We start from the raw sequence: 9,707 nt of genomic DNA, 5'->3' as shown, positions 1-9,707 counted from the left end.
TAATATAATTTGTCCTTTTTAATTCTAAAATACATTAATAATTAATATTGATAGGAAGACTGATATACAATGCAATTATTTATTTTACAAGGAGCTTCTGTACATCAGGGAAGCATCTTGAAGTACAATACAACAGATTTCTATTTCTTCTTTACATTATGATTGTGAATTGTTACTTACATGGAAGGAGAACATAAAATCCATTTATATATATATATATATATATATAAACACCTGAAAGGACTTGACTCCCAAAGTATCTTGTTTCAAAAGAACATGAGTGAGATGAAAGATGAATTAGATTCCTTGGTGGCACATAGGAAGCAAACAAGTAGCTCAGGAAATCTAATCCTGTTTCAAGCTTGGCACATTAAGGGAAAGGAAGGGAGTGAATGGGGTATGAAAAGTGTCATTTGAAGCCACAGAGGATGCTGGCAAAAGTCAAGTAGTCTCCAAACCAACAAGATAGAAAGGTTAGAAGAAGTTAACGCTTCATGTGTGGTCACCTTATATACAGACCTCTAACAACTTCATAGAATCATCTCTTTATCTTCCCTCAGTCATCCCAAACGTCAAGGAGCTCCAGGAGATGTAAGCCCAGTGTATCTCCATAGCCATAAAGCACTTGACAGTTACTGAGAAATCCAAACACCTCCCTATTCCCCATACAGAGAGAAGATACTACCTTTTAAGGTCACTTTAGCTTTGTTTTGACCTGATATTCTGATTCTTCAGCAAACCTTACACAGATGCAAAAGGAGGAACAGAGAAAAATCTACTGAAAGAGCACAGACAGGACAAGGACTGGCAGAAAAAGTCAGAAGAAATCTATAAAACAGCCACAATTTTCTGAACATGCAGGGGAAAAAGCCACATTCATCAGTTTAATAGAAACTTTTTTTTCCCTTCTACTTAGAATGGGTAGGAATTAGAGGGACATAGTAAGGCATGTGGTTTTCAACAAAAATTCAAAGAAAGCAACTGAATCGTCTGCTTCAGGAAATCATATTAATATATATTACACATATAAAAGGGTGTAGGGGCGGAGCCAATGCCCAGGCACCAACTGCACTGGCTGCAGCTTGGAAGAGGAGGGCTGAGTGAGGTGGAAGCTGCCAGACAGGGTGAGCAGGAGGGTCAGTGTTGGGAGTTAAGAGGAAGAGCACGGGCAGGAGAGGGCGAACAGTACTGAGGAACAGAGAGGAGCAGTGGGTCATGATTTCGCCCCTCCCACCTGCTTCTCCAAGGACCTTTTTTTGTCTAGTCCCCACACTCCCAGGACCTTGTTGTGATTCTGGCTGGAATTGTGGGGGCTGACAGCACACGAGTGCTCTCGCAGAGTTGCAGCTCTGCTTTAGGGGAGAGAATGCATCTGTTGGTTAGAATGATTTAGAGTTATCATCTGGTACAACAAAAATACAACAGTCTAAACAACTCGCGCCATGAGTCAGTTTTCTACCAAGTTGGCCTTAATATAAAGGCCCTTTTTGTTTTGTTTTGTTTTTATATATAGAAAATATATATGCTGTCTCATTTTCCCAACTTGGAATCTAGTTGCAGCTCAAGACTGTTTAACAGATAGGAAAACTGCTAAGCTCCCATCATTTCTTCATGATTAAAAAAAAAAAAAAAACAAATCAGAATGACTTGTGCCAAAAGAAGAACATGTCAGATCCTGAGCTTCTCCCGGGCTGGGTTGCCTGAAGAGGACTGTATTGCTGTGTTACCAAAAGTACAGTGCAGTGCTTTTAGCTGACATGCCAGTGTGAAATGAAGGCTTCTCCCTGGAGATGGGGGCCCCTTTTCCTAGAAGGTTGGGGGCGTCCAGCAGGTTTCCGCCCTCACCATCTGGATGTGATGGCTAGAATTTAGCATCTATACAGGTGGGTCTCACAATAGGACAGGGCTGGGAAGGCCAATGGTGCAAACTGTGCCTTAGCACAGGCAGTCATCGTGGGTGAGGTTCAGCCAGTAAAACCTGGAACCTGCAAGTGACCCAGAACATTGAGGCTGGTGAGGCAAGACCCCTCAGGTATGCTGCAATATTACAAGGTTCAAAAGCACTGACGAAGTGTTCAGTTTTGCCCAAGGCAGCACATGAGAATCCATTCCAGTGAAATGCTACATTCATCGAAGTGCTGTTCACTCCAGAACTGTAGCCCAGAGGACTCAATTCTGGCTGTGCTGGGAAGTGCTGAAGTTCTCTCCGTGTCTCTCTGCACATTGAAGCAGCCCTGTGTTGGGGGGTTGGTTAGATCCTCTCTCAAACTTCAGCATCACGGACGGTGGTAGCTAAAACAGATGATCAGAAAGAGCCAAGTTACCAGATGCTGTAGACTACTTTGCCATGACAGTTGACTCTTGAACAACAGGGTCTAACAACTGCACAAGTCCAGTCTTATGTACATTTTTTTCAGTAGTAAATACCACAGAACAGGATGTAGAGGAAATGGAACCATGGATACAGAGGAGCCACGTATAGGGAGGGCAGCTACAAATCATATGTGGATTTTCAGCTGAACTGCTTAGAGGGTTGTGGGCACCCCAACTTCTGCACTGTTCACAGGTCAACTGTATTATCTTAAAAGTAATGAAATGCTCTGTTCTAATTTTTAAAAAACTGCCTCTCCTCCACTCTAACCCTACCTGACATTTCTGTAGCATCTGATACTCCTGACCATCTTCTTTTCTTCTTGAAACTTCTTTTGACTTCTGTAACACTATTGTTTTCCCTAGTTTTCCTTCTTTTTCAATTGCTTTTCCTCAATCTGCTTTCCTGATTCATTTTCTTCTGTCTATTATTTACATATAAAGCACTTTTCTCCTGAAGAACCACTATCTTTTCTCATAAATTTGAATCTTTATATCTTCTTTTTCTCCCTGGACTCTAGGCTGAATAGCCAACTGTTTTCTAGGCAGCTCCCTTCAATGTGTCACAGGCTCAACATTTATCATTGACTTTCTAGTTTGTTCACTGTCTGTCTTCTTCTTTTAGAATAAAAGCTCCTTAAGGACAGCGACTTTACCTTATTCTCTGCTAGATCCCAAGCATCTAGCACTGTATCTATCATGTGGTGGGTGCTGAATAAATATTTTCTGAATAAATGTCCTAAACTGTTCACTGAACTCCTTATAGACTAACCAGTCCTCAAAAGTCATGTTAGAAATCAAAGAGTCATTTCAATTACTTCCTTTAAAATTTGTCCCTGGAATCAACAGAGTGCCAAATCTGGTTGATTCTATGCGTGAAATGTCTTTCAAATTTATCTTCCCTGCTTTGCACTAGCAGCATGCTCAGTCTATTTCAGTTGCTTTCTAACTGGTCTCCTTGCTGCTGGTCTCTTCATTCTTCCAAATCCGCTTCCAAACTTCCACCAGGGTTTGTTCCCAAATACACGAACCCCAGAAGTTCCAACATCCTCACATAAGAGTCAAAGCTCTCCAGAACCTGACCGTAACCCATCTTGCTAGTCTCACCTTTACCATGGTGCCCCCATCTGTCCTCTGCACCAGCTCCATGTTCTGTTACAAAGAGCACACATTTTCCTGCCTCTCAAGCCCCACTATAGCTGGCAGGTTTGCTTACAATCTTCCTTCCTTCCTTCCTTTTAATAAAACATTTATGGTGGGGCTAGGACTTCATTGCTGTGCATGGGCTTTCTCTAGTTGTGGTCAGCAGGGGGCTTACTGCAGTGCCTTCTATTATTGCAGAACACAGGCTCTAAGAGCTTGGGCTTAGTGGCTGTGGCACCAGGCTTGGTTGCCCTGGCGGCACATAGAATCTTCCAAGACTGGGGATCAAACCTGGATCCCCTATATTGGCAGGTGGATGCTTAACAACTGGACCACCAGGGAAGTCCCCTTCCTTCCTTCTGGTGCAAATAAATTCTCTTACATAATGTAAGATGTAGCCTAAACGTCACCTTCTTTATGACTTTCTTGCTCACTATGGTACTTCAAAACTCACTATGGTACTTTACTACTACTAAAAATAGCTAATACTGACAAGACCTTCTAGAACTAACACCCAAAAAAGATGTCCTTTTCATTACAGGGAACTGGAATGCAAAAGTAGGAAGTCAAGAAACACCTGGAGTAACAGGCAAATTTGGCCTTGGAGTACAGAATGAAGCAGGGTAAGGCTAATAGAGTTCTGCCGAGAGAACGCACTGGTCATAGCAAACACCCTCTTCCAACACAAGAGAAGACTCTACACATGGACATCACCAGATGGTCGACACCAAAATCAGATTGATTATATTCTTTGCAGCCAAAGATGGAGAAGCTCTATACAGTCAGCAAAAACAAGACCAGGAGCTGACTGTGGCTCAGATCATGAGCTCCTTATTGCCAAATTCAGACTTAAATTGAAGAAAGTGGGGAAAACCACTAGACCATTCAGGTATGACCTAAACCAAATCCCTTTATGATTATACAGTGGAAGTGAGAAATAGATTTAAGGGACTAGACCTGATAGACAGAGTGCCTGATAAACTATGGATGGAGGTTCGTTGACATTGTACAGGAGACAGGGATCAAGACCATCCCCATGGAAAAGAAATGCAAAAAAGCAAAATGGCTGTCTGAGGAGGCCTTACAAATAGCTGTGAAAAGAAGGGAAGCAAAAAGCAAAGGAGAAAAGGAAAGATATACCCATTTAAATGCAGAGTTCCAAAGAATAGCAAGGAGAGATAAGAATGCCTTCCTCAGCGATCAATGCAAAGAAAGAGAGAACAACAGAATGGGAAAGGCTAGAGATATCTTCAAGAAAATCAGAGATACCAAGGGAACATTTCATGCAAAGATGGGCTCAATAAAGGACAGAAATGGTAGGGATCTAACAGAAGCAGAAGATATTATGAAGAGGTGGCAAGAATACACAGAAAAACAGCACAAAAAGATCTTCACGGCCCAGATAATCACAATGGTATGATCACTCACCTAGAGCCAGACATCCTGGAATGTGAAGTCAAGTGAGCCTTAGGAAGCGTCACTAAGAACAAAGCTAGTGGAGGTGATGGAATTCCTATTGAGCTATTTCAAATCCTGAAAGATGATGCTGTGAAAGTGCTGCACTCAAAATGCCAGCAAATTTGGAAAACTCAGCAGTGGCCACAGGACTGGAAAAGGTCCGTTTTCATTCTGATCCCAAAGAAAGGCAATGACAAAGAATGTTCAAACTACCACACAATTGCACTCATCTCACACTCTAGTAAAGTAATGCTCTAAATTCTCCAAGCCAGGCTTCAGCAATATGTGAACCGTGAACTTCCAAATGTTCAAGCTGGTTTTAGAAAAGGCAGAGGAACCAGAGATCAAATTGCTAACATCCGCTCGATCACTGAAAAAGCAAAAGAGAGCCAGAAAAACATCTACTTCTGCTTTATTGACTATGCCAAAGCCTTTGACTGTGTGGATCACAATAAACTGGAAAATTCTGAAAGAGATGGGAAATACCAGACCACCTGACCTACCTCTTGAGAAATCTGTATGCAGGTCAGGAAGCAACAGTTAGAACTGGACATGGAACGACAGACTGGTTCCAAATAGGAAAAAGGAGTACATCAAGGCTGTGTATTGTCACCTTGCTTATTTAACTTTAGATGCAGAGTACATCATGAGAAACGATGGGCTGGAAGAAGCACAAGCTGGAATCAAGATTGCTGGGAGAAATATCAATAACCTCAGATATGCAGATGACACCACCCTTTTGGCAGAAAATGAAGAACTGAAAAGCCTCTTGATGCAAGTGAAAGTGGAGAGTGAAAAAGCTGGCTTAAAGCTCAACATGCAGAAAACAAAGATCATGGCATCCGGTCCCATCACTGCATGGGAAATAGACGGGGAAATGGTGGAAACAGTGTCAGACTTTATTTTTTTGGGCTCCGAAATCACTGTAGCTGGTGACTGCAGCCATGAAATTAAAAGACGCTTGCTCCTTGGAAGCAAAGTTATGTCCAACCTAGACAGCATACTGAAAAGCAGAGACATTACTTTGTCAACAGAGGTCCGTCTAGTCAAGGCTATAGTTTTTCCAGTGGTCATGTATGCATGTGTGAGTTGGACTATAAAGAAAGCTGAGCACTGAAGAATTGATGCTTTGGAACTGTGGTGTTGGAGAAGACTCTTGAGAATCCCTTGGACTGTGAGGAGATCCAACCAGTCCATCCTAAAGGAGATCACTCCTGGGTGTTCACTGGAAGGACTGATGTTGAAGCTGAAACTCCAATACTTTGGCCACCTGATGCGAAGAGCTGACTCATCTGAAAAGACCCTGATGCTGGGAAAGATTGAGGGCAGGAGGAGAAGGGGATGACAGAGGTTGAGATGGTTGGATGGCATCACCGACTCAATGGACATGGGTTTGGGTGGACTCCGGGAGTTGGTGATGGACAGGGAGGCCTGGTGTGCTGCGGTTTACAGGGTCACAAAGAGTCAGACACAACTGAGTGACTGAACTGAACTGAACTGAATACTGACACAGGCAGGAAATGGTGGAGTTGGGACATGAAACCCGACAGATTCAGCCCTCAGAATGGCTAAGGCATTTATCATATTGACTGTACAGAGTGGTACACAGATCTCTTCCCAGCTTAGACTATAATCTCCTTACTGACAAGTATGGCTTGTTATTGAAGTCATATTACAGTGCCCTGAATGGCACAACTGTTGTTCAAAGAAACTGCCTTCTCTAATTCTGTACAAAAAAATTATGTAGTTAAAATAACCATTTGTTCTGTATTTTGATTGAAAAATGTTTAATATTTTGTCTCCCAACTTTGGTTGTTCCTTCTTTTTATAGCAAACTGTAATTGTCATCATACCTTCTTTCATTTAGCCTCTGCTTATAAATGTTTTGAGAGTCACCTAGATACTTCTACAGATTCCATTCGTGGCTACCTGAGTCTTTAGGTATGGGCTGGGGCCTTAATCACAACAGTAATTCCAAATCAAAACGCTTCTTGGCTGCTTTGTGGTTTTTTTCATGATGTTTATACACTAAACTGGTAAGATCAACTGTGCTAGAAAGGACTGAAACCAGAGGGGGCAGGTTCCTTTCCAGCTTAGCAACAATTCCATATCCATAACCTGGGACAGTGAGGTGCAGAAAAGAGAGCACCCAACTGCTTTTAGTCATTCATTGCTTTTCCCACATCCTGGTCGTGCAAGTCAAGCACCTTACTTAACCCTTTTGAGTCTTATTTCCTCATTAATAAAATGGGGATATGAACACACCTGGTATGTTTACTGCAAGTAATAAGTAAGATATAAAATACATAAAACACCGTACGCTGTAAGGCATGAACTATGCCTCTTAGTTCTCATCTCTTTCTCTTAATATAGTCTGTGCAATTAACACCGAGTGTTGTTCTTTTAACTATGTCTTTAGAATCCTTTCAAGCTGAACAACTCTGCCTCGTTTGCTTTTTGGTGGAGTTCTACTTAGCTTCCAGTATTTAGGTCTTACCGTGTAAAATGTTTACTCTCCTCATGAACTTCCATCTCTGAGCTTTTAAACTCATTCAATTCTTTCCTTATGGCAGCCTGTAGAGTAGAAACAAAAATGTTTCAGCATCTTCTGTCTGCTACAACAGCAACAGCATGCTTTGTCATCTGATCTCTACTGTGCTTAATTCTGACCAGGCAACCCAGAAGGGAGGGAGGCAGTCAGGTGAACACAGAGTTCTGTGTGTGGCTCTGAGTCTGATGCACGTTGCCTTCCTGACAACCTTTGTCTCATAATAAACCTGAAATCTCTAGTTAAAACCCTTGAAAAGCTCAAAAGAGAGACTGTAGCTTTTACAGTTTCTGCAGCATGTAAAAATGCTTTCCCTGTTATAAAAGTGAAATATGGGTAATTACTAAAATATACCACCCAAACTCCCTCCAATGAAACAATAACTCCTGTTAAAAAATATGCTTTATTTCCTTACAGCTTTTTGTACCCTGCAATACAGCAGGGATTTTCTCTTCTCTAAGTTTTGGTGAAGAAGTCCATGTTTTAGTTTGCACTTCTTGGTATTTTGTATCATAATTAGATATTTAACACTATACAAGAAGTAGAAATTTTGTTTATGGTTCCCCGTTCTAGTTGATGTCTTATACCCTTGAGATAAAGAGAGACAGACAAATGACAGATACCTTGTCAGCAGGGGTCAGTTTGGTCCAAGGTTTGTCAGCTCGCCGGTCATAGTCGTGAGCATCTGTTACTTCCACGTATTCATTAAACCTCAGAATCTTCCTGGCAAGTAGTTCAGCCACAGTTGGCCTTTGACTGAGCTGAAAGAAATGGAGGCCCTCAGTTCACTATGCCAGGAGTCAGGCATCAATCATGCATTCAAACTGCCTCTAATCCAGAGCTTCAACTTTCACTCTACAACAGAATCATCTTGGGACCTTTAAACACTACTGATCTCTGGGTCCATCCTCAGATTCTGGGTATCAGGAATTTGTTTTTTTTTAAACTCCATGATGCACAGCCAAGATTGAGAACAAAGAATTGCTATTAAACCAGTATAGCCAGTGCTTCTCAAACTTTAACAGGCATACAAACCATCTGGGGATGTGGTTAAAGTGTAGATTCTGACTAAGCAGATTTGGGGTGGGGCCTGAGATTCTGTAGCTCTTGCAAATCCCCGGTGATGCCAATGCTGCTGGTCCGTGGACCACATGTTGGGTAGCAAAAGGGTCCAGGCTACAAATTCATATCTAATACACTAGAAGGTGAACACACTGAATATGAAAGCAATATCTATTAATGATTGACATTAAGGGTGAATTTCCTTTCAACATGAGTAATGCCCAAGATACCAGATTCTGTAACAAATTAAGATTTAAGGGTGAACAATCAGTTAACCTGCTCAATCTGAAGCCTTTAAATCCTGTGATGGCCTTTAGCCACCTGCAATCTATCAAGGATAATTCATCTGGTCCTGGGGAAAGGGAGAAATAGGAAAAATCAGGAGGAGAATGTCTAGTTCCCTCGCTTTCCTGAGGATTCCTGTACATTTAAAAAAATATCTACAGAACTCAGGCCAAGTCTAAGAATCTACAGGAGGTAATTACCAACTGATACTGAGGGAGGCAAAGGAAAAATGGCTTACTCCCAGAGTTTAAGGGCTAAACAAGCCTGCAAGAGAAATGGTTCTACCCTGACTGATTTGGGACCAGTGAGAAATCTTACTCGGTTTTTCACACTTTTCAGGTGTAACTAAGGGTCAATTCAGCTGTTTCTCTCATTAGAATATGACCAGTTTGCCTTGAAAAATCACACTACACACTCTTCCTGTTACTGTTTACATACTCCCACAGGTTTTAGCTGATACCAAAATTCCAGGTCTACTAAAGAAAAGGTCAAAACGTGTGCAAATATTTACTGAACACCTTCCTGTGCCAGGCTTTCTTTAAACAGTTAAAATGAAAAAAAGTTCTTATAATGCTGTATTGTTTTCTAGATTTTCATCATGTGTTCTATTTTCACAGAAATCTATGGCAATTCAAGTCAAATTCATTTCTTTCCAGTCAAACAGGTCATTCACATACCAGACACAGACTGAAACTGAAGACTCGGGGGGCATACCTTTCTGGTGAGCCGACGCTTAATTTCTCGTTTTTCTGCCTGACGATCAGCTTCGTTTTTAGCTACAGTTGATAGCCAGAAACAAAGAATATTACTTCAGAATGGCAATCGGCATATCAAACTTTTC

At 41.6% G+C, this 9,707-nt stretch overlaps 1 protein-coding gene across 4 annotated transcripts in view; it reads right to left on the bottom strand.

Annotated features, from left to right (window-relative positions):
• The window catches only part of PHACTR4 (phosphatase and actin regulator 4), a 105,966-nt gene continuing 96,259 nt past the window's right edge, over positions 1-9,707 (bottom strand). For 3 of the 4 annotated variants that reach the window (XM_018056902.1, XM_018056899.1, XM_005676775.3), the window contains 4 exons: positions 9,581-9,642; positions 8,143-8,280; positions 7,469-7,545; positions 4-2,292 (listed from right to left, as the gene is read on the bottom strand). In XM_018056902.1, the coding sequence (XP_017912391.1) occupies positions 2,277-2,292; positions 7,469-7,545; positions 8,143-8,280; positions 9,581-9,642 (293 nt within the window). In that variant the 3' untranslated portion in view covers positions 4-2,276. Of the gene's footprint in view, positions 2,293-7,468; positions 7,546-8,142; positions 8,281-9,580; positions 9,643-9,707 lie in introns of all 4 variants that reach the window. The other variant, XM_005676771.3, reaches the window with a different exon arrangement.

Source organism: Capra hircus, chromosome 2 (genome assembly GCF_001704415.2).
Source record: "Capra hircus breed San Clemente chromosome 2, ASM170441v1, whole genome shotgun sequence".
Taxonomy (NCBI): Eukaryota; Metazoa; Chordata; class Mammalia; order Artiodactyla; family Bovidae; genus Capra; species Capra hircus.
This window is presented reverse-complemented; position numbering and strand designations above follow the sequence as displayed.